This window comes from Symphalangus syndactylus, chromosome X (assembly GCF_028878055.3).
Source record: "Symphalangus syndactylus isolate Jambi chromosome X, NHGRI_mSymSyn1-v2.1_pri, whole genome shotgun sequence".
In the NCBI taxonomy this organism is placed as follows: Eukaryota; Metazoa; Chordata; class Mammalia; order Primates; family Hylobatidae; genus Symphalangus; species Symphalangus syndactylus.
This window is the reverse complement of record NC_072447.2, coordinates 97,156,790-97,181,585: the sequence shown is the minus strand read 5'-3', so window position 1 is coordinate 97,181,585 and position 24,796 is coordinate 97,156,790. Positions and strand designations below refer to the sequence as shown.

The following is a 24,796-nucleotide window of genomic DNA, read 5'->3' as shown; positions in this document are numbered from 1 at the left end:
TTTTAAAAACAAATTCAGATGGGTTTTGTTAGAGTAGGCAGCTATAAAGACATGAGCAGGGCAGAAGATGCTTCTCCCCCAGGAATGTCAGGTGACCATCAGGTGACGGTCAGGCTGTCATTAAACTGTCTCTCTAAAATAATAATCAGTCACAGCAGAGGCAAGGAAAGGGAGACCCCCAAAAGATAGAAAACACCTGAAGCTGGTGATCAGCAGCTTCCCAATAAGATCTCAGGAGTTGGGTGGGTGGGCTCAAACATGTACACTAAGAGGCAAAATGGTAGAATTTAACTGGTAAATGACCTTCCTCTAGGAACACTCAACTGGTAAGGGAAAAATGCCTCAAATGAGCATGCACACAACTTCAGTAAACACACTACACATGTGGCCCCTCTCAAGTGCTAGCAGGCCACTGTGCAGGTGGATAGCCCATCACAACAAAAAATCAAGGAAGAAGACACACAAACCTTGGAATCGTGCCAATGTATAAAAACCTCAAGTCAACGGTCGAACAGGGTACTTGGATTTCTCAAATTGCCCACTTGGCCCTCTACCAAGTGCACTTTGCTTCCTTTCATTCCTGCTCTGAAACTTTTTAATAAACTGCCACTCCTGCTCTAAAACTTGCATTGGTCTCTCACTCAACCTTATGTTCCTCAGTTGAATTCTTCCCTCCAAGGGAAGAGTTTGCTGCAGACCTAGCATATTTACTGCTGCTAACATTATCCCCCAGACAAATTTGTTTCAGTGAAGTTTTACTAAAGTTTGCCCAATTAACATAAAAAGCAAATTATGCTATATTATGCTAAAACTTAAATTTAAGTCATATTATAAAACAGCAGTTTTACTTTTTTCAATCCATGATTACAAAACTACACTTAAACATCAGCAGAATAAACATTTAGAAGATGCTTTTAGAGGAACACTTTTACCTGATCCAACAAGTTAATTTCACTGTTATTATCAAATCACACTAAAAAGATATATATTTACTGTCATATTTTCAACAGTACATTTTGAGTCCAGCACAAAATCACCTGAAGAAATGTAAGGGAACACACATTATGTACACTACTTAAGAGTATTCCTTATACATTTATAAAAATCATTTAAAAGGAAGGGGGAGGAAAAGTCATAGGGCTTTTGCCATACCTGTGGTTGGGGATGAATCCAGATCTCCACAGTTGTAGACTCTTTCATGGGGGTGCAAGATCGCACAACCTCCTTCATTGGCTTTAGAAGGGAAGAAAATAGAAGTATTTTAAGCTGTTTGTTAAAAGTAAAATACACAGTACATTTCATATAAACATTGCCTATAGGTAGCTAAAATAGTGCCTGGGTAAATTATCTCTTTTTAGACTTCATAGTTTATCTATGTAACAAATGGTTATTGAGGGTTAACAATATGCCACACATAGCTCTAGGTACTAGAGTTAAAAAAGAGAAAACAAAGAAAAGAAATTTATTTTCTCATGGAGTTTACGTGTAGTGTTACATTTATGTGTTCTATTAGACATACGAATGAAATTGTGGAGGACAATTTAAATGATACCTGTAACCCCAGTGCTTTGGGAGGCCAAGGTGGGAGGATCACTTGAGCCCAGCATTTTGGAGGCTAGAGTGAGCTATGATTGTGCCACTGCACTTTAACCTGGGCAGCAGAGCAAGACCTTGTCTCAATAAAATAAAATTAAATTAAAATAAAATAAAATAAAATAAAATAAAATATTTAAATGGCTGACATTTAAGCTGTAGAAAATTTCTGTCCAATGCTTTTGCAACCTAATGGCTTCAAGGGCTATATTTGTGAATGTGCTCTTGTTGCAAATTAAAATCAATCTTGTGTGTGCCACCACAACACAAATTTGCTATTTGCCATACAAAGATATTTAATAGATATAATAAATGCCAAGAGATTTAATAGATGTGATAAGTGCTAAGTGCATTGAGGACGCAGATCCTCAGTGCAAATGATCCTTGTCTTTTCAGGAATTAACAGATTTTACCAAAGATGTTCAGTTGTTACTTATGTAAGGAAGCAATACCGAGTTGGAAGTGATTGAAGAATTATCCTATATCTTGGCTATTGTGATTAGTGCTGCAATAAACATAGAAGTGCAGGTATCTTTTTGATAGATCAATTTTCTTTTCTTTCATTTTTTAGGATATATAACCAGCAGTAGGATTGCTGGATCATATGATAGATCTACTTTCAGTTTTTCCAGGAACATCCTTACTGTTTTCCATAGTGGATGTGTTAATTTACATTCCCATCACCAAGCTAGCATTCCCCTTTCTCCACATCCTCTCCATTATCTGTTATTTTTTGTCTTTTTGTAGTAGCCCTTTTACCTGGAATGAGATGCTATTTCACTGGGGTTTTTATTTGCATTTCCCTGAAGATTAGTGATGTTGACTACTTTGGTGATAAATAACCAGAATATATAAGGAATTCAAATAACTCAATAGAAAAAAAAATTAATTTAAAAATGGGCAAAAGATATGAACAGACATTTCATAAAAGAAGACATGCAAATGGCCAAAAGGTATATTTAACTTTTTTTAAAAAACCAAGTTTATTTGGGTTGCATTTCACATGCACATTTTAAGCATCTAATTTAAACATTCTCTGTCAACTGTGAGCAGTTCAACGTCTGCTGGGCTGCCCTCTGTCAAATACATAATGCTGTATTCATATGTCCATTTAATTAAGTAGGGATGCTATTTTACTTGGTTAAAAGTATAAGTCTGTGTGGATGTATCTTGCACATTTAAATTTGGCAACTAAATATGTCTACTGTATAACATGCTTCAGTATTCAAACATTAGAAAAAATTACTTTGCTTTGTTTTGTACAAAAATAAGAACTTAAAATAATCCCCCCACCCCTGCCAATATTTTATCACTCCCCACCCTCTCCAAAATTACATAGTTATAAGACTAAAGACCAGGAAATCATCTAATAGAATAGCCCCAATATACAGAACTGCTGAGACCTAACTGTAATGCAAGTGAGAGAAATGACACTTGCAGGAAAACTTAGTGCTTAACTACATTTATGCTTGACTGTTTTAAGAAAATGAACTATGGTTCATCAGTGACACCTGAGAAATAAAATGCAGATCTGTATTTCTCTTTCCTCACATGTACCACATACTGAACCAAACGATCTTTCCTTTTATGGAATTAGATGTCAAACTTTCAAGAAAAGAGTAAAATGCTTTAGAAGAATCACAGTCTTTGTAGATTTAAGCCACATTTTAATTCAGTTCATATTAAGATAGTGCTCAGTGCCAAGAAGTAAGAAGGGTGTTTTAGCAATGATCTTAAAGAGTCTTGAGAAATGTCACTGGCATTATTGCTAATAATAAAAAATAATACTTCTAAGAGAAGGAAGGATAGATATTGGATCTTATTATTATTCCTGAGTTAGAGATTACTTGTTAATCATTTAGACATTGGAAGGGATGTGACTTTGTTTAAAACTGCATTAATGCCTTCAAGCACAAATATGTTGTTTCACTAGTGATGCTGTGTAAAGAAATAGACATATGTGAGAGAAAAGGGGTAGGTTTATATTATTTCCCACCTTTTAGAATCTAGAAATTCTATAGATTAAAAATTATCTGTAATTTTCTTGAACTATTTTATTTATGGAGGAGGAAGGAAGAGGCTGGATCATAAGAAGCATTGATTAAGAGTAAATGCTCAAAATTCTATTAATTCCAATTTTTTTTGTCAAAAAGTAAGAAAATTTTAAGGCAAATTCTAATTCACAGAAGTGAGAATTATTTCTCAAAATATACACAATAATAAAGTTTTTACAATAAAAGGAAAACATATTTTCAGCTTCCAAAGGACTCAGTCTTTCATGAAAATAATAAGATGCAGGTAACCTAAAAGAATAAAATTCACTTCCCAAAATATATCTGCTTTGCAAAAATAGGCTTATGAAGCAAGATAATTTGATTGAACTTTCTAAATCTGGCCGCTTCTTCTTGCTGTTCTCAAATGTTTTCCTGACAGTGTTGCACAGTGTCTGAGCTTTAGTAACTTCATGCATTAACTGCTTTCCTTAACTTGACTAATTGCAAAGCTACTGGGAGAGGTAAACCCAGACTGGTTTTATGGTTTTGTGATTTTTTTTTTTTTTTTTTTTTTTTTTTTTTTTTTTTGAGACAGGATCTCACTCTGTCACCTAGGCTGAGATGCAGTGGGGCAATCTTGGCTCACTGCAGCCTCAACCTCCCAGAATCAAGTGATCTTTCCACCTCAGCCTCCTGAGTAGCTGAGATTGCAGGCGCATGTCACCATGCCCAGCTAATTTTTGTATTTTTTTTTTTTTTGTAGAGCCAGTGTTTCATCATGTTACCCAGGCTGATCTCAAACTCCTGAGCTCAAGTGATCTGTTTGCCACGGCCTCTGAAAGTGCTGGGATTACAGGTGTGAGCCATCTCACCCGGCTCCTGGTTTTGTGATTGTTTTCAGGAGAAATGTGGAATGCATCCTTTCTTCTCGCCATTAGAAATTGTATTGCAACTCAAACCTAATGGTAAGAAAATCATTCTTACAATAAGATCATGCTATTTCTGAATAGTTTCACCATTATTGTTTCAAAATCTAGCAAAAAAAAGAATCCAGAGATGCACTGGTGCATTCAGCAATTACATTTCTTTCTCAAATGCAGTAGGTTTTCCACTAGAAATGTAAGTATGCTATCATTTTCTGGGTAATCAAACCCACCACGGAAGTCTCAGAATTTACAAATATGTGACATTATAAATTGTCATTGTTATCACTTTATTTTAGCTACCAAAGACTACAAGTGGGTATAACTGATACATTATTGTTATCTTATTGCCATATGGTTGAAATATTGACAGATTAGGGCCAAAAAGGTCTCCTCAAACATGCATATGAGATATTTTTTGGAGAGTCCTATGCAACATCTAGCATGATGATATACGCCTACAGACATGTAAGTATGTGGGTGATGTTTCTAGTGATTACATTTATAAAAAACTTTTCTTCACTCTTATTTCCTTATAAGAAAGCATGACCCTTACTGTGGAAATAACATTCATCAAAACTATGGCAAAGTTCACAAATATAAAGTGTAACTTGATGCTTATTTTTCCCAGGCATATATAGATGAATGATTTTCATTAAAAGCCTTGACACAATATCAACTTTTAATTTTTATAATGTTACCAGACATGTTTTCTGATTGCGGTGAATATAATCCAGAGGTTTCCTGAAATAGGAGAAACTCTCAGTTAATTACTACTCTCTTTAATGTTTCTTTTCTCCTGACATGCCTTTCCGCCTTATATTTGTTAGAGGTGTTAAGATGTATTCTACATGCAATATTTAAGGAAGAAAAGATATATATTTAAAAGAGACTGAAGTCTACTCAACAATATGGTGCAACAGTGGAAAGGATAGAGCCTTTGGAATCTACATCTGGCTCTACAGTCTACTAGTTTTATGAACTTTGTCAAGTTATTTAAGATGATTCTCAGCTTTATCATCTGTGAAATGCATATAATAACATGAGCCTCATAACATACTTCTATGATACTGAGTTACTATAATAAAATGCTTGGCATTTTGTAATTATCCTCTTGGTTTGCACTATTACGGTTTTATCTTCTCTAACAACATGAAGCAGAAGCCATTCACCATGTGATTCATTCTTTCTCTCTCAATCTCTCTCCACCTCTCTCTCCCCTTGTCTTTTTTCTAAGTGAAGCTATCACTTTAATACAAGAGAAAGGCCCCAAGCAGCCCTGCCAGGGATGGAGTATGCTGGCCTCACAATCTTCTATTCCCATTCAGAAATGACCCTCAGTTCTCATCAGTAAGGTACTATGAAGCACCTGAAATCTGTTGAAACAATAAATTCCAGTTACTTAGAGGTTTTTTTAAATTTTTTTCATATGTCTGAAAAATGAAAATTTACCACTGCTGCAATAATGTGATGAGTGAGGGTGCTGGGAACAGGTAAGGCAGACATTAATTATTCTTTACTTATTCCAATTGTTACATAATCTCTAGTTGGAAGAAGCCTCTTTTGATTAGAGATAAATTCTTCTTACTCAGGTAAATACAAGTTTTTGTGTGAATTTAGTTGAAACTTCAAATTCAAAAGTTGTTTTTTAAAACTGGAGATTTCTCAAAAGCTTAAATTTTGAGGACTGGTATGAATCCTATTTATTAATGCTTATAGTAAGGATAAATATAGATTTTAAGTCAAACTGACAATTGAAAGTATAAAATAAAGTGGTTACTTAAATGTTTAAAATGTATCTATATTTGCTTAAAAATCAATGAAATTTTTTTGGGTGGAGACAAAGAGAAAGGTTGGATTAAATACGTTCAGACTTGGAGTTTGATATTTAGTGTTTGGTCAAAATTTTCAAGTATTGAGATATTCTCTTTCCTAGAAGGACTCTATAGATTACATGCTTGAAGAAATATAAGAACTATAAGCTTTCTTATAAGTTACACAGAGTAAAGTGTTCCCATATAAACTCACAAACTGAATTTTTACTGTATTTTTTAGAGATGAGGCAAGACTAGCATACATTTAGCAGAATTAAAGGGACATGTAAAGCTATGTTTATCGACAGCATGGCACAGACAAGACATTGTGAATCTGTAGTACTTTACGTCCATGATTAATTCTCCTTTATTCTTTGTGTGTTTTTTGTTTTGTCTTGAGTTTTGTATGCAAATCGGTGTCAAGAGACATGGATTTCTAAATGCGAAGAACAATTTGATAGCTATAGATGGAATGTTTAGAAATGACTTAACGCCGGGTTAATATAAACTAAAATTTATTTTAAGGCTTCATTTTTTTTTCTAGGATAACTGCCATCATCAAAGCTACAATGATGAGATATTGAGTAAAATAGTGTTGTGTTATTTCATAGGCATGTCCAATATTTTTCAGACTAATCTGAGTCCCTCTGAAGTGGTTTGTCAGCACAAGGTAATGAGGATCCTCCTTCTGGATGTAGTTAGACCCAAGAGATATGTGGAAAAAACAAGATGAATAATTTGGGAGAAATATATTCATTTATCCATAAGGATTCCAAGCGTTTTGCCAAAAGCAAACAGCTATCTAGAAATTGTTGTCAAGAGCAACAAATCACCAGGTGGAAAAATCAACAAGCTTGGAGCATTTAATTAGATCTTTTATCTTAATCATCAAGTCAAGTGTGTGTTCCTATGTGTGTTTAGGGAAGGGGGAATGTTATAGAAGGGGGATGAATTAACAACACTTAGAAAGCTCAGAGCTTTAACAAAACCCGACATGAGATTTGCCAGATGGTTTGGTACCGGATTGTAAAACTTGAAACTAATCTTCGTTTAAGAGTTTTAATGGTTGTATCGCTCTTATAAAGCCTCTTGCTCTTCTGCTAGGGTGATTCTGCAAAATTATAGATCAGGTTTTAAAGAAGAGCTTCTATGAACAGAGTCTCCTTAAATCTCAGCTAAACTGAGCAAGAAGATTACATATTATTATGATGTAGCACAGCACGATTTCCCCCCAGCAAACATAATGATGTGAAAAAAGGATAAACCTATCATTCTGTGCAAAGAGGTCATCCAGAGAAGCACAAAAGAACAATGCTTTTCGCACAGATTATCTGGACATGTTGATATATTCACAGTGCAAAATCTCTTAATGTTTCTGTGCAGAACTCTGATCCTGAGAAGCCTCCAGATCTAGATAGCAAGACCCAGTGATCATATATCTCTATGAGATGGCCTGCCCTAGGGCACCTGGGAGAGATTCTAGCTGTTCCAGACATTACTGGAAAAAAAATAAAGCATAATATTTATTTCTCAGATGATATATATGTAGTCCTAACTTATCAATTTTATTTCAAAGAGAAGACATTTTCCCACTTTTTATAATTTAAGTTTACTAAACTTTAAAAATGCATACTCTTACTAGCATGTGAAAGAACAAAAACAGCATAGAACTATAATTCTGTGTATATTTTCATATTTCAATATCCCGACTGAAAGCTAATTAAGATAGGTGCCATAAAAATGAAGCTGTGTTGGATTTATGGGCTTCAAATATTCAGTGGAAGAGTTATGAATTATAAGTAGACAAGTTCAATCCATCAGCTTATTTAACATTAGGTAATTTGAACTTTCATATTTTAAATATCAAAACTTATCAGAAAATATCAGTAAATTATGTTTAAATCCCTAAAAGAATAATTTATGTTTGCTTATTCATTGGATTATTTCTTATTTTTACCTCTCTGAGAATGGCTCAAGATTACTCCTCAGTGTAGACACAGATATTTCAAACTAATGATCCTCAATTATTTTCTTAAGAACTAGACCCAAATAAAGACAAAACACAATACTATAAGCTTCATTTAGTCTTTATTTTCAAAGTAATTACTGTCACTGCTGTTACCATAAGTTCCTAAAAATACACTATGTAAGTAGTACCTGGGTGAGTCTCTTGAATGTTGTCCAATTTTTTAAAGGTGGCTATGAATGCATTAAAAATTTTTCTATATGTATGATTCAGATATAGCAGTTATGCGTTTTCTAATATTTTATAAATTTTCAGAGCAGGATTAAGGGAGGGGAAAACCATTCCATCAAAATAGTTTTTTCCAGTAAGAATTTGAAAAGCTCAAAAGGCTGAAATCAATTGATTATTCAGCAGCTTACTGTAGAGTGATTTTTAGATAAACATGTATTTTAAAATTTTTTAAGAGGTGTGAGAGTAGAAATAATTCATGGGTTTATCACACACTTAAAAGTGTATCTTTCACTTGGAAATATTTCCTGCATAAATCTCTTTAATGGGAAAATATACAGTAATTCATTATGTTAAAGCAATATATTATTTAAAATATAAAAGTATTATTTTGAAATTGGAAAAAAATATAGAGGAATAGTTTGGCCAAATTTATGCTCAAAATACTAAATTTTGTTGTAATTAGTAAAAAATTATAATGTTCTTATTATTAATGGAGATAAATATACTATAGGTGAAGTTAAACTCCTAAAGATTTAACTAGCCCCTACAAAGAAAAGCATGATATAGTAAAGATAGTTTAGGTTATTGGCATCATTCTTGTCTCCACCAAAAAACAAAAGTTATACATACTTTACTGTATGTAAAGTGGATGCCATCATGAAAAGAATCTGACGTGTATCAATAATACTGAGATGATTCACCACTACCACCCCCCACCCTAGGATTAAAATGGATTAATCTTTCAGATTCACTAGAACACAAACACATAAAATAATGTCTTTTTCACTACCTTCAATATGTAATCTTGCTTGCAGGAAGTCTTTCTAATAACTATGTCAAAAAAAAAAATCCCCTTCAATTACATACAGAAGACTGGATTGATACTTCTAAATGTTAAACAAGTCTGCTCATAACTATAAATGAATTATAATTGTATAACCTGGGGGCCAGGCATGGTGGCTCACACCTGTAATCCCAGCACTTTGGGAGGCCGAGGCACACGGATCACTTGAGGTCAGGGGTTTGAGACCAGCCTGGTCAACATGGTGAAACCTCGTCTTTACTAAAAATACAAAAATTAGTTGGGCATGGTGGCACATGCCTGTAATCCCAGCTACTTGGGAGGCTGAGGCAGGAGAATTGCTTGAATCATAATGTTATCATTGCTTTGCAGTGAGCCAAAACTGCACCACTGCACTCCAGCCTGGGCAACACAGAGAAACTCCCTCTCAAAACAAAACAACAACCACCACAAAAGTTGTATAACCCGGGTCTACTCTAGCTTGCCACCATTCCGATATCTGAATAATGGCACTAATTGTTTAAAAAGAGAATGGAGGCTGGGTGCAGTGGCTCACGCCTGTAATCCCAGCACTTTAGGAGGCCGAGGTGGGCGGATCATGAGGTCAAGAGATCAAGACCATCCTAGCCAACATGGTGAAACCCCATCTCTACTAAAAATACAAAAAAAATTAGCTGGGCGTGTTGGCACACGCCTGTAGTCCCAGCTACTCGGGAGGCTGAGGCAGGAGAATAGCTTGAACCCAGGAGGCGGAGGTTGCAGTGAGCCGAGATCACACCACTGCACTCCAGCCTAGTGACAGAGTGAGACTCCATCTCAAAAATAAACAAACAAACAAATAAATAAATAAATTTAAAAATAAAAAAAGAGAATGAAATCATGAACTTTTTGTCTTTTATGCTTTCCAGTTATGTGCAAAAGGTTTGTCAGAGAGTTAGCGGCTATTAAAATTATGAGTTAACTTTCTTTTTAAAAAGTCAATTATAATTCACAAAGTAAAGAATTATAAACCTTTTTGTTTCCTAATATTAGAATATTAAGCTCAAGTGTGGGGCAAGGAGATGGAATGGTTCTCCTTCATTAAAAAATTATAACTCATATCAAGATCCATATCATAAGCCATAAAAAGGCACTTCTTCCTAACCTTGAGTATTTGATGAAGAAATGTTAACATTTCAGAAGATTTATGTATTCACTTCGATCAAGATTCTAGGTAGAAACAAACTCTCACTAGATTTCTTGTCCCTGAGAAATCTGTTCTGGGAGGTTGCTGTCCTGTATGTCTTCTGAGTTCTTCGAAGATGCTATTTGTGCTTAATTATCTGGCAACAAAAACATGGCCAAATAGAGGCCATAATGTTATCATGAGAACTTGGCTTTGTCAGTGTAAACTCAAGAGTAAAGAATTAAAAGTATTCTATGGAGATACACTAAGCTCTTAATTAAAATTAGTTTTCAGTTTTCAATGCAAAAAGAACTTCACTAATTCATTATTTTTAAAACATTCATTAATATTGCCTGCCAAACCTAAATAACTGCAATTCCTAGGTTGATGTCAATAACCCAATAATGAATAGAGTTAAGATGTATTCTATAATTAAAAAGTATGCTAGACTAAGCCATTGGTAAATTTAATTTCTTTTTGTAAGAACCTGCAGAATATGCATTATGATTATATTAAAACTCTTACATAATAATGACATTTCTAATTTCTCAAGAGATCTTTCTAGGAATATCAGATGATAAGCCAAGAAAATATTTTGACCTAAATTGGTCTACAATCTACTTCAATTATCTGGGAACTTGAATGAAGAACAAAAGGATGAACAGAGAACAAATTGAAATAAGTAAAGGTAGAAAATAAAACAAATATAATTAGGAAAAGAAATAAGTCAGTTGTCTGAAATATGACTGGAAATAAATGTAAGTTAGAAAGATGATGTGAAATATAACTGCACTTTAACCTTGAGCAATTATCGATTGAATTTAGAAGCATAGTTAGGGAAAGGGACAATATTCCAGTATCAATGAAAACAACAAAATAGAATCCATGTTAGCTTAATTAGAGCAAATTTATCTTGACCAAAGCAAAACGAATAACAAGCAAGTATGAAAATGGAATTTTAAAATTAGCATTAACTTATACAAACATAGAAAATTAACACTGGCTATTTTTGTATTAGGGCATTGGGAAAGATTTGCATATTATTACATTATAATAAAAAATAACAAAATCATCAGTGAAATAGCAACAACGATCAGGTCCTCTTTAGACTAGATTCTCTAAACTTGAAAAACTGAGTGAAAAGTTCTTCAGCTTATTTCATGTCAGATTTTACAATAAGTAATCTCCAAAGACTAGTTAAAATGGGGGGAAATGAAAAGGTGAATGATCTATATTTCTGAGAGAAATTTCATTAATCAGTAATTTGTGATTATTCCATATTATTCTCCATCAAATGTACTGAAAAAATAATTATTTACTTAGTAGACTCATTGAAATTTTGTTTTAAAAGAAACAAAACACTTTCTCATTATATACCTGCATAGGAAGAATATTGAGACTGATGAGAAAGATAAGAATGTTGAAATTGTTTTGAAGTAAGAACCTGCAGAATATGCACTATGATTATATTAAAGCACTGCCTGGGGTGCAGGGACTACAGAAATAAACAAAATTTGTAGAAAAAGTTTTAAGCTACTATTTCTTAAACTGTTTACTTCACATAGTAAACAGACACATAAACCAATGGAATCGAATAGAGAACCCAGAAATAAGACTGCACACGTACAACCATCTGATCTTTGACAAATCTGACAAAAGCAAGCAGTGGGGAAAAGAATTCCCTATTTAATAAATGGTGCTGGGAGAATTGGCTAGCCATATGCAGAAAATCGAAACTAGATCCCTCTTCCTTACATCTAATATAAAAATTAACACAAGATGGATTAAAGACTTATATGCAAAACCCAAAACTATAAAAAACCCTAGAAGAAAATCTAGGCAATACCATTCAGGACATAAGCACAGGCAAAGATTTCATGATCAAAACGCCAACAGCAATTGCAAAAAAAGCAAAAATTGACAAACGGGATCTAATTAAACTAAAGAGCTTCTGCGCAGCAAAAGAAACTATCATCAGAGTGAACAAACAACCTATAGAACGGGAGCACATTTTTGCAATCTATCTGACAAAGGTCTAATATCCAGAGTCTATAAGGAACTTAAGCAAATATGTAAGACAAAAACAACCCCATTAAGAATTGGGCAAAGGACATGAAAAGACACTTCTCAAAAGAAGACATTTACATGGCCAACAAACATAGCCAAAAAAGCTCAACATCACTGATCATTAGAGAAATGCAAAGCAAAACCACAATAAGATACCATGTCATGCCAGTTACAATGATGATTATTAAAAAATCAAGAAAAAATAGATGCTGGCGAGGTTGCACAGAAAAAGGAATGCTTTTACACTGTTGGTAGGAGTGTAAATTAGTTTAATTATTGTGGAAGACAGTGTGGCAATTCCTCAAAAATTTAGAACCAGAAATACCATTTGATCCAGCAATCCCATTAGTGGGTATATACCCAAAAGAATATAAACCATCCTATGTTAAAGATACATGCACATGTATGTTCATTGCAGCACTGTTCACAATAGCAAAGACATGGAATCAACCCAAATGTCCATCAGTGATAGACTGGATAAAGAAAATGTGGTATGGTACATATACACCATGGAACACTATGCAGCCATAAAAAGGAACAAGATCATGTCCTTTGCAAGGACATGGATTGAGCTGCAAGCCGTTATCCTCAGCAAACTTATGCAGGAACAGAAAACCACACACCACATGTTCTCACTTATAAGTGGAAGCTGAACAATGAAAACACATGGACACATTGTGGGGAACAACACACACTGGCACCTGTCATGGGGGTGGAGGAGGGAGAGCATAAGGAAGAATAGCTAATGGATGCTGGGCTTAATACCTAGGTGATGGGTTGATCTGTGCAGCAAACCACCATGGCACATGTTTACCTATGTAAGAAACCTGCACATCCTGCACGTGTACTCCAGAACTTAAAATAAAAGTTGAAAAAATATATATATTTATATTAATATATAGACTGCCCACAGGTTTTAGAATTTTAGTCATGTCACTAGATTAAAGTTTGCTTATATTTATGGCTTTATGCTAATCAAATTTGACTACATTAAATTATATTCCAAGTATATACAATCATGGTAAAAGTCACATAAATCTGTGATTGCATTGAAGACACATATTATTGCAAAGAAAGGTTTTCAATTTTCTCCCTTGTACTGTCATAAAATCAATGCCTTTGGGATCATCTTTGAGATCACTTTCACGTATAAACTTAACAAATGTTGATGTCTTCGTAAGTTGTCTGAAAGAGTAGAGATTTGCAAACATGCTTCACTTTACTTTTAAGACTTTTAATATTCTCAGAATTCTTTTGTGTTCCATCTCATCTACCCCATCTCATGGCCAAATATGAGGAATGAATTAAATAAAGGGAGACAATTGGAAGACGATGCCCTCTTCCTATGCAATATGCTCTACTTTCTTTCAATAATGTTGTTTTCTTCTAATCACAACAAAAACTGCTTGAATGGCTGCCCCAGAATTCCCTTCATTATAGTACCCCATTTGGACTTGTTCTCCCTTAGCAGATCTTCAAGATAAGTTTTCTTTCCCTACTATTACATCAAATACATCTTAGGCTTTGTTTTCTAAAGATGTTCTCTAGTAAATAACAGTATAATCGGATTAATGTATCCTCAGTGTCAATGCCTTATTATGCTCTTCAGAGGAATTTGCACTTGTGGAGACCTAATACATTAGCCTAATGGAATAAATCAGTCAATAACGAGAAATGTAGAGGCTGGAGCGAGAAAAGAGCTTAGAGAGAAGAAAGAATTATGCAGAAGAAACTGGGAGAAGAGCTCCCCACAGTCTTGCCTCATCAATTCCCCAGTTACTCCATTCATGGTACCTAAGTCACAGCTTTTTTGACCTCTGCCACATAGGTTCTAGGAATTCCTACTCTCTTCAATGGGTAGAGATAAAGATGAGCCTCATCCTTGAAAGGAGGTGAAATTGTCTCAATCAGATGTTTCGGCTCCTAGGCTTCTCAATAACTTTATGTAATCAGTTCTCACATATAAGTTTCACCCTCCCTAGGCAGTTCATAGAAGTCCTAATCTTTGGATTCCTATTTTTACTGAGTATAAAACTCACTACAGAAGATTTTCAGGTCTGTGATGACACAAAGAACAAATACCATCATGTTTATATTCAGGATTAGCCAAGGTTTAGAGCAAATAAAAGTCACTTGAACCTTCATCCCAGGGTAGAAATAATCTAATTATGGTATTTAATAAACAGTTGGTAATGCTCTAAATCATATTTTCAGAAAATTCTGCATTTCTTTGTTAAAAGAAAACCTGAACCATCTGTTATTTCAGCAATATTGACAGAATTATAAACAACAGAAGAACGTAATAATTTTCTTATATTAAGATCTATATATTACCTTGGGAATTATTTCTGTTTTTGACACAGATTCCTCTCTCTACCTTAAATTCATTCCATTTAAAATTCAACCCTCTGTGACAGGCAGAGTAATAACCTATCTCAAAAACTGTCCACATGCTAACCATTAATTTTGTAAGTATATTAAATTATCAAAAAAAGGACTCTGCAGATGTGACTAAATTAAGAATCTTGAGGTGGCAAGATAATTCTGAGTTATCTGGGAGATTGCAATGTAATCACAAGGGTAGTTGTAAGGAAAGAAGAAGGAATGAAAATCAGAGAAGGTATGAGGGGAGGTCAGATTGATGTGGCCTTGAGCCCAGGACTGCGGGTAGCCTCTAAAATCTGGAAAAGGAAAGAAAACAGATTCACCTCTAGAGCCTACAGAAGGAATTTAGCCCTGTCTACACCTTAATTTTAGCCTCATTAGACTGATTTGGGATGTCTGACTCCAGAACTGTAAAATAGTGATTTTTTGTTGTTTTAAGCCACTAGATTTGCTGCATATGTTACAGCAGCAGCAATAAGAAGCTAATACACCTACTAAAAGCTAAATTGAATTCAAACCACTGATATTTTGAAATATATAAGTAAATAGGTTAGACACAAAACACTTTGTATTTAACATTTTAGTTGACACATAGTTTGTGGGGAACAATGTGATATTTTGATACAAACTACATATAATGATGAAATCAGGGTAATTAGTATACTCATGACCTTCAATATTTATTATTTCTTTGTGTTGGGAACATTCAGAACTCTCTCTTTAAGCTCTTTAAACATATACAATAAATTATTGTTAACTATAGTCACCCTACAGTGCTATGAAAGCTAGAAGCTATTCCTCCTATCTATCTGTAATTTTGTGTCTGTTAACCAACCTCTGGCTATACTCCCCTTCAACATTACCAGCTTCTAGAAACAACTTTTTTTTTTTTTTTTTTTTTTTTTTTTTTTTTTTTTTTTTTTTTTGAGATGGAGTTTCGCTCTTGTTGCCCAGGCTGGAGGGCAATGGTGCAGTCTCGGCTCACCACAACCTCCACCTCCCGGATTCAAGCCGTTCTCCTGCCTCAGCCTCCTGAGTGGCTGGGATTACAGGTGCATGCCACCATGCCTGGCTAATTTTGTATTTTTAGTAGAGACGGGTTTCTCCATGTTGGTCAGGCTGGTTTCGATCTCCCGACATCAGGTGAGGCAACCAGCCTTGGCCTCCCAAAGTGCTGGGATTATAGGCGTGAGCCACCACACCCAGCTAAAACCATTATTCTACTCTCTACTTCTATGAGATCAACTTTGTTTGCTCCCACATATGAATGAGAACATACTCTCATATGTGCCTATTTCTGTGCCTGGCTTATTTCACTTAACATAATGTCCTCCAGGCTCATCCATGTTTCCAAGAATGATAGGATTTCATTCATTTTTATGGCCGAATAGTATTCAATTCTGTATATATACCATATTTTCTTTATCCATTCATTTGTTGATAGACACTTAGGTTGATTCTATATCTTAGCTATCATGTATAGTGCTATAATAAACACGAGGTTCAGACATCTCTTCAAAATACTGACTTCCCCTCCTTTGGATATATACACAGTAGTGAGATTAATGAATCATATAGTTGTTTTATTGTACTTTTTTGAGGAACCTCCAAACTGTTTTCCATAATGGCTGAACTAATTTACATTTCTACCAAAAGCCTATAGAAGTTCCCATTCTCTTCATCCTTGCCAGCATTTGCTATTTTGTGTTTTGTTTTGTTTTTTCTTTTTTTTAATAGGCATTCTATTTAGGGTAAAATTATTTTTCATTGTGATTTTGATTTGGATTTCCCTGATGATTTGTGATGTTGAACATTTTTTCATATACTTATTGGCCATTTATATGTCATTTCCCAAATCACTTGCCCATTTTTAATTGGATTATTTGTTTTCTGCTATTGAGTTGTTTGAGTTCCTTGTATATTCTGGGTATTAATCTCTTGCTGGCGAATAGTTTGCAAATATTTTCTCTCATTCTGCAGGCTTCCTCTTCACTCTGTTGATTGTTTCTTTTGCTTTGCAGAACACTTTTAGTTTGCTATAATCCCATACTTCTATTTTTGCTTTGTTGCCTGCGCTTTTTTTTTTTTTTGAGACAGAGTCTTGCTCTGTCGCCTGGGCTGGAGTGCAGTGGCGCAATCTCGGCTCACTGCAAGCTCCGCCTCCCGGGTTCACGCCATTCTCCTGCCTCAGCCTCCGAGTAGCTGGGACTACAGGCGCCCCCCACCGCGCCCGGCTAATTTTTTGTATTTTTTAGTAGAGACGGGGTTTCACCGTGGTCTCGATCTCCTGACCTCGTGATCCGCCCGCCTCGGCCTCCCAAAGTGCTGGGATTACAAGCGTGAGCCACCGCGCCGGGCCTTGCCTGCGCTTTTGAGGTCTTATCTATGAAATCTTTTCCCAGACCAATGTTCTGAAGCATTTCCCTTATGTCTTCTTATAATTGTTTTATAGTTTTGGGTCTGACATTTAAGTCTTGAATTCATTTTGAGTTGCTTTTTGGATATGGCGAGATGTGAGTCTAGTTTCATTTCTCCTGGATAAGGACATACAGTTTTCCCAGCACTATTTATTTACTTATTTATTTAAATTTTTAAGTTTTTAGACACAGGGTCTAGCTCTGCCATCTAGGCTGTAGTGCAGTGGTGCAATCATAGCTCACTGCAGCCTCGAACCCTTGGTCTCAAGCAATTCTCCTGCCTTAGCCCCCCGCGTAGCTGGAACTACAGGCACAGGCAATGAAATAGCCCCAGTTATATCATAGTGTGAATATGTTAAATTACATAGCAAAAGGGACTCTGCAGATATGACTAAATTAAGAATCTTGAGGTGGTGAGATTATTCTGAATTATCTGGAAGATTGCAATGAGTTATCTGGGAGAAAGCTTATTTTGTTCCAGCTTATTTATACTATATATTATATTATTACTATTCCTGGTTTATTTATTTATTATTATTTTTTGTTGTAGAGAGGAGGTCTTCTTTGTTTTCCAGGCTGGTCTTGAACTCCTGGCCTTAAGTGATCCTTCTGCCTAGGCCTTCCAAAGTGCCAGGATTATAGGCATGAGCCACTCTGCCAGGCCCCAGCACCATTTATTGAAGACACTATTCTTTCCTTAGTAATATTCTTGGTGCCTCTATTGAAAATTAGTTGTCTGTATATATGCAGATTTATTTTTTGGTTCTCTATTATGTTCTCTTGGTTTATGTATCTGTTTTTATGCTAGTACCATACTGTTTTTGTTAGTATAGCTTTGTAGTATATTTTGAAGTCAGGTCATCTAATGCCTCCAGCTTTATTCTTTTTATTCAAGATTGCTTTGGTTATTCAAGGTCTTTTGTGCTTCCTTACAAATTTTAAGATTGCTTTTTTCTATTTCTGTAAAGAATTTCATTGGTATTTTGGTAAGGACTGCATTGAATCTTTCGATCACTTTGGGTAGTATGGTCATTTTAACAATATTAATTTTTCCAATGCATGAAATAAGATGTCTTTCCATTTTATTATAGATGCAAAACATTTTAAATTGCAACCACAGTCTTGAAATGATTGGCTAGTGATAAATGAAGACATGTGAGGATCTAAGTAAAGTCAGTGACTTTGGCAGTATCTACATTTTCACCAAAGCTTAAAAATATATAAAATCTCATGACATTTGGTCACTAGTGAATTACATGGGACAAAAGACAATGGTTCTCATACAGTCATTCACTCATTTATTCAATAAATATTTACTGAGCGCCTACTATTTGTTATACACTGTTCCACATGCTGGGGCTACAGTTATGAATAACACCTTAAAAACTGCCCTCCTGAGATTATATTCTAATGGAATGTAAAAGTCAATAAACAAAAAAATATAAATAAAATACATAGTCTATTATATAATGTCCAGTGCTGTGGAAAAACTTTAACATGAAGATGGGGGATAGAAATTTCTGGAGAGTGGGGTTGCTATTTTACATAGAGTGATCAAGAAAGGACTCATCAAGGAGCTGACATTGAACAGGAATGGGCAAAATGACAAGCCATATCTCAGGCAGACATAACTGCAAAAGCAACATTTCTGACATAAGGGCTTGTTTGCTGTACGTGGTGTGTCCACTGAATAACAAGGAAGCCAGCATGGCAGGAACAGAATGATCAAGGAGAATAGAAGCATAAGATTCAGAGAAGGATCACAAGGCCAGTCATATTGTAGGGTTTTTTTTAGACCATTATAAATACATTGACATTTACTCTGAGATGGCAAAACATTTGAAAATTTTTAACAGTGGAGTGACATGATCTGACTTGAATTCTTAAAAGGTTTCTCAGCCGGGCGGGGTGGCTCACGCCTGTAATCCCAGCACTTTGGGAGGCTGAGGCGGGAAGATCACCTGACGTTGGGAGTTCAAGACCAGCCTGACCAACACAGAGAAACCCCATCTCTACTAAAAACACAAAAATTAGCCAGGTATGGTGGCGCATGCCTGTAATCCCAGCTATTTGGGAGGCTGAGGCAGAAGAATCACGTGAACCTGGGAGGTGGAGGTTGCAGTGAGCCAAGATTGTGCCATTGCACTCAAGCTTGGGCAACAAGAGCGAAACTCTGTCTCAAAAAAAAAAAAGGTTTCTCTAGATGATATGCAAATAGATTGGAGGACAATGGCAAATGTAGGAATGCCTGTTTGGAAACTAGTAATGAAGAGCAAAATGATGATGGCTTAGACAAGAATGGTAGCAGTGGAGATAATAAAAACTGGTTGGATCTATATATTTTGAAGGTAAAGTCCCACAGGACTTGTTGAAAGATTAGATGTGTGGTATGGCAGAAACAAAGGAGTTAAGAATAATATCACAGTCTTTTCAGGAGCAACAAAGATGTTAAAGACTCAAGAAGAGCAGGTTTGGAGGTAGGGAATCAAGGGTTGAGTCTTGGGAATGTTAAACTAAAAATACCTGTTAGACATACAGGTGGAGACTCTGAAGTTTAGGGGAGAGGTATGAGGTGGTGTATTAGTCCACTTTCATGCTGCTAATAAAGACATACACGAAACTGGGCAATTTACAAAAGAAAGAGGTCTAATGGACTTACAGTTCCACATGGCTGGAGAGGCCTCACAATCACGGTGGATGGCAAGGAGGAGTAAGTCATGTCTTACATGGATGGCAGTAAGCAAAGAGCGAGAGCTTGTGCAGGGGAACTCCTCTCACAAAACCATCAGATGTCTTGAAACTTATTCACTATCACAAGAATAACATGGGAAAGACTTGCCCCCATGATTCAATTACTTCCCACTGGGTCCTTCCCACAACGTGAGGGAATTCAACAGGAGATTTGGGTGGGGACACAACCAGACCATATCATTCCACCCCTGGCCCCTTCCAAACCTCATGTTCTCACATTTCAAAACCAATCATGCCTTCGCAACAATCTCCCAAAGTCTTAACTCATTTTAGCATTAACTCAAAAGTCCAAGTCCAACATCTCATCTGAAACAAGGCAAGTCCCTTCCACCTGTGAGCTTGTAAAATCAAAAGCAAGTTAGTTACTTCCTAAATACAACGGGGGTATAGGCATTGGGTAAATACAGCCATTCCAAATAGGAAAAATTGGCCAAAACAAAGGAGCTACAGGCCCCATGCAAGTCCAAAATCCAGCAGGGCAGTCAAATTTTAAATGTCCAAAATGATCTCCTTTGACTCCACGTCTCACATCCAGCTCACACTGATGCAAGAAGTGGGTTCCCATGGTCTTGTGCAGCTGCACCCCTGTGGCTTTGCAGGGTACAGCCTCCCTCCAGCTGCTTTTACTGGCTGGCATTGAGTGCCCATGACTTTTCCAGGTACACAGTGCAAGCTGTCAGTGGATCTATCATTATGGGGTCTGGAGGATGGTAGCCCTCTTCTAACAGCTCCACTAGGCAACACCCCAGTGGGTACTCTGTGTGGGGGCACCCACCCAACATTTCCCTTCTGCAATGCCCTAGCAGAAGTTCTCCATGAGTGCCCCACCCCTGCAGCAAACTTCTGCCTCGACATCCAGGCATTTCCATACATCCTCTGAAACCTAGACAGATGTTCCCAAGACTCAATTCTTGACTTTTGTGCACCTGTAGGCTCAACACCATGTGGAAGGTGCCAAGGCTTGGGGTTTGCACCCTCTGAAGCCATGCCTTGAGCTGTATCTTTGCCCCTTTTAGTCATGGCTGTGGTGGCTGGGACACAGGGCACCAAGTCCCTAGACTGCACATAGCAGAGGGACTCTGGGCCTGGCCCATGAAACCATTTTTCCTCCTAGGTCTCTGGGCCTGTAATGGGAGGGGCTACCACAAAGGTCCTTGATGTGCCCTTTGATGTGCCCTGGAGACATTTTCCCCACTGTCTTGGGGATTAACATTTGGCTCCTCATTACTTATGCAAATTTCTGCAGCCAGCTTGAATTTCTCCTCAGAAAATGAAATTTTCTTTCCTATCACATTGTCAAGCTGCAAATTTTCTGAACTTTTATGCTCCATTTTCCTTTTAAAACTGAATGCCTTTAACAGCACCCAAGTCACATCTTGAATGCTTTGCTGCTTAGAAATTTCCTTCACCAGCTACCCTAAATCATCTCTCTCAAGTTCAAAGTTCCACAAATCTCTCGGGCAGGGGCAAAATGCTGCCAGTCTCTTTGCTAAAGCATAACAAGACTCACCTTTGCACCAATTTCCAACAAGTTCCTCATTTCCATCGGAGACCATCTCAGCCTGGGCCTTATTGTTCATATCATTATCAGCATTTTTGTCAAAGCCATTCAACAAGTCTCTAGAAAGTTCCAAACTTTTCCACATTTTCTTGTCTTCTTCTGAGTCCTCCTAACTCTTCCAACCTCTGCCTGTTACCCAGTTCCAAATTTGCTTTCACATTTTTTGGTATCTTTTCAGCAGCGTCCCACTCTACTGGTACCAATTTACTGTATTAGCCCATTTTCACGCTGCTAATAAAGACATACCTGAGACTGGGCAATTTACAAAAAAAAAAAAAAAAAAAAGAGTTTTAATGGACTTACAGTCCCACATGGCTGGAGAGGCCTCAAAATCATGGCGGAAGGCCATAAGAAGCAAGTCATGTCTTACATGGATCACAGTTCACAAAGAGCGAGAGCTTGTGCAGGGGAACTCCTCTTTATAAAAGCATCAGATCTTGTGAGACGTATTCACTATCACGAGAACAGCATGGGAAAGACTTGCCCCCATGATTCTACCTTCCACCAAGTCCCGCCCACAACATATGGGAATTCAAGATGAGATTTGGCTGAGGACACAGCCAAACCATATTAGGTGGGGATATAAATTTGGGATTCATCAATATATAGATAGTATTTAAAGCCATCGGACTTTACAAGCTCACCAAGAGCATGAGACTAGATAGGGAAGATAAACTGTTTGAGGATTGCATCCTGGGGCACTAGAATATTTAGAGGCTAGGAAGATGAGGAAGATGCAGTAAAGGAGAGTAAAAATGAATGGCTTTGAGGTAAAATAATTAAGAGAGTGACATGGTTTGGCTCTGTGTCCCCACCCAAATGGCATGGCAAATTGTAATCCCCACGTGTTGAGGAGAGGCCTGTTGGGAGGTGGTTGAACCATGGGGGCTGACCTCTCCCTTGCTGTTCTCATGATAGTGAATGAGTTCTCACAAGATCTGGTTGTTAAATAGAATGTAGTGCTTCCTCCTTCACTCTCTTCTGCTCCACCATGGTAAAACGTGCTTGCTTCCCCTTCAACTTCCGCCATGATTGTAAGTTTCCTGAGGCTTTTCAGCCATGCTTCCTGTACAGCCTGCAGAAATGTGAGTCATTTAAACCCCTTGTCTTCACAAATTACCCAGTTTCAGGTAGTTCTTTATAGCAGTATGAGAATAGACTAATACTGAGAGAGTGAGGTCCAGAAAACCAACTGAAGAAAGTAATTCAAGTAGGAATGATCAAGTGATCCACATGTTGCAGGTAGATCAAGTGAGATAAGAACTGATCACTGAATATGGTAACATAGAGAGAAGTACTCTACTGCTGATTGCTGCTTCAGTAGAGTGGTAGAAAAAAAGTCTTGATTGGAAGGAATAAAATATGTTCCATCAGTATCCCCAAACATGTTTCAGATTTCTACAGCTGTATTACCTCTAATTGCCTTTTGAATAAGCTCAAAAGGACTCTATGATATAAGCATGCAATTCATTTTTAACAGTGCTTATTCCATTAAGTAAATTATACACAAAGAAATAAGCACTTTCAGGTGCAGCACACCAACATGGCACATGTATACATATGTAACAAACCTGCACGTTGTGCACATGTACCCTAAAACAAAGTATTAAAAAAAAAGAAATAAGCACTTTGTTGCTAAGAAACTGACTTTTTTAGATAACAAAGCCTTTTCAATGAAACTGAACATTTTCATTTCACTATCTTCCTTTTTCTGTATCATTCCAGCATATGGTTGAGCAGTTTAAATACAGGTCTTTATTATATACATGCTCATATGGCCAGAGATAATGTAATTTTTATGTTCATTTGTTGAAATTCAAATGGGTTAAAATGTTCAAAGTTTTGTGTTATCCGTAGTGATGGATATATAAAACAACATAAAAGGAAAGCAAAAATACTTTTGAAAAGAGGGACAACTTCAAGTTTTCCGCCTTTTAGAAAATTAAACCTGATGCCTTTATATATTTATAAACTTCAGAAATGTCACACTGCATTTTGTAACATTCACTTGCTTTAACAAAGTCAAATGGAAAATTAAAGTAATAATTCAGATAGTTTAAGATCAAAATAGTCAGCTTTTGTTTCCAGTGGTGATAAATTTGAGGAAATGTGATCTTTTGGGTTGGATTAGTCAAATTATTTTATTCTTCTGACTTCTTTGAGCATATGGGGTAACATGAGAGTTACTACAAATTAGAAAACTAGTGATCTCAAAGAATTAACTACATAAACCTATGTGTTAGAGTACATGCTGGGAAAAGCTGATAAAAAAATAGAGTTATTATTTGAAAACTTCTCACTGGAATCCACGTTTTTAGATATTATTAATGACAGTGAATAATGTCCTTGTCCATTTTTTGTAAAATATTTCATTTAATTTTGAAATAGTCTCTGAATTAGATTTGAAACAAAAAAATAATTTTCTGTATAACCATCATTCTTAATTATAATGAATTTTGTTTGATGTGTAGTTAAATGATAAAATGCATAATTTAAATTATTAGGTGAAAACTTTTCAAACTTAAGAAATATCTGTATGTACGAAAGAATATTCTCCTTCTATCCTTGGTAAATCAAAATGAAGGCCAATAATACATGAATTATTCAATAAGCTTTAAATCATAGAAAACTTGAATACAGGCCATCAGAAGTGAAAGTCTTCATAATTATCTCATTGATTTTATTTAACATAAATAACCAATTTAGAGATGATGTAGTTCAATGTATACATTTCACAAATTGCCTGAATTTGTTATAATATTTTACCACTTTCAAAAATTTTAAAGTATGGAGACATGCCATTAGGCCACTGTTTTAAATAATAAAGAATAATCTCATGAGACTGTGAATGTCAAATAAATTTAATGTTTGATTCTGGGGATATGTCTGTTGCTAGATGCAATTTTATGTAATACTATGTATAAAAAAGAAAATAATGAATGCAGCCATCCTAGTTTACTGAAGAACATTCACTGTTCTGTGTTTAAAGTAAGTTGCAAAATCCAGGCATTATTCTTCAGTTTTCATTATTTTGAGAGTCACTGGGGGCTTTGGGATTGCAGCAAGAATTGAAGTGCTTTCATTCTACCTAGGGTTCCTACTGTTCAAGAAATAGATTTCAAATTAT

General features: G+C 36.0%; 1 protein-coding gene across 1 annotated transcript in view; it reads right to left on the bottom strand.

The window, feature by feature from the left end:
• The window catches only part of PCDH11X (protocadherin 11 X-linked), a 793,868-nt gene that overhangs the window by 407,384 nt on the left and 361,688 nt on the right, over positions 1–24,796 (bottom strand). Inside the window, exon 4 of the mRNA XM_063634662.1 lies at positions 1,153–1,233. Within this exon, the coding sequence (XP_063490732.1) occupies positions 1,153–1,233 (81 nt within the window). The remainder of the gene's footprint in view (positions 1–1,152; positions 1,234–24,796) is intronic.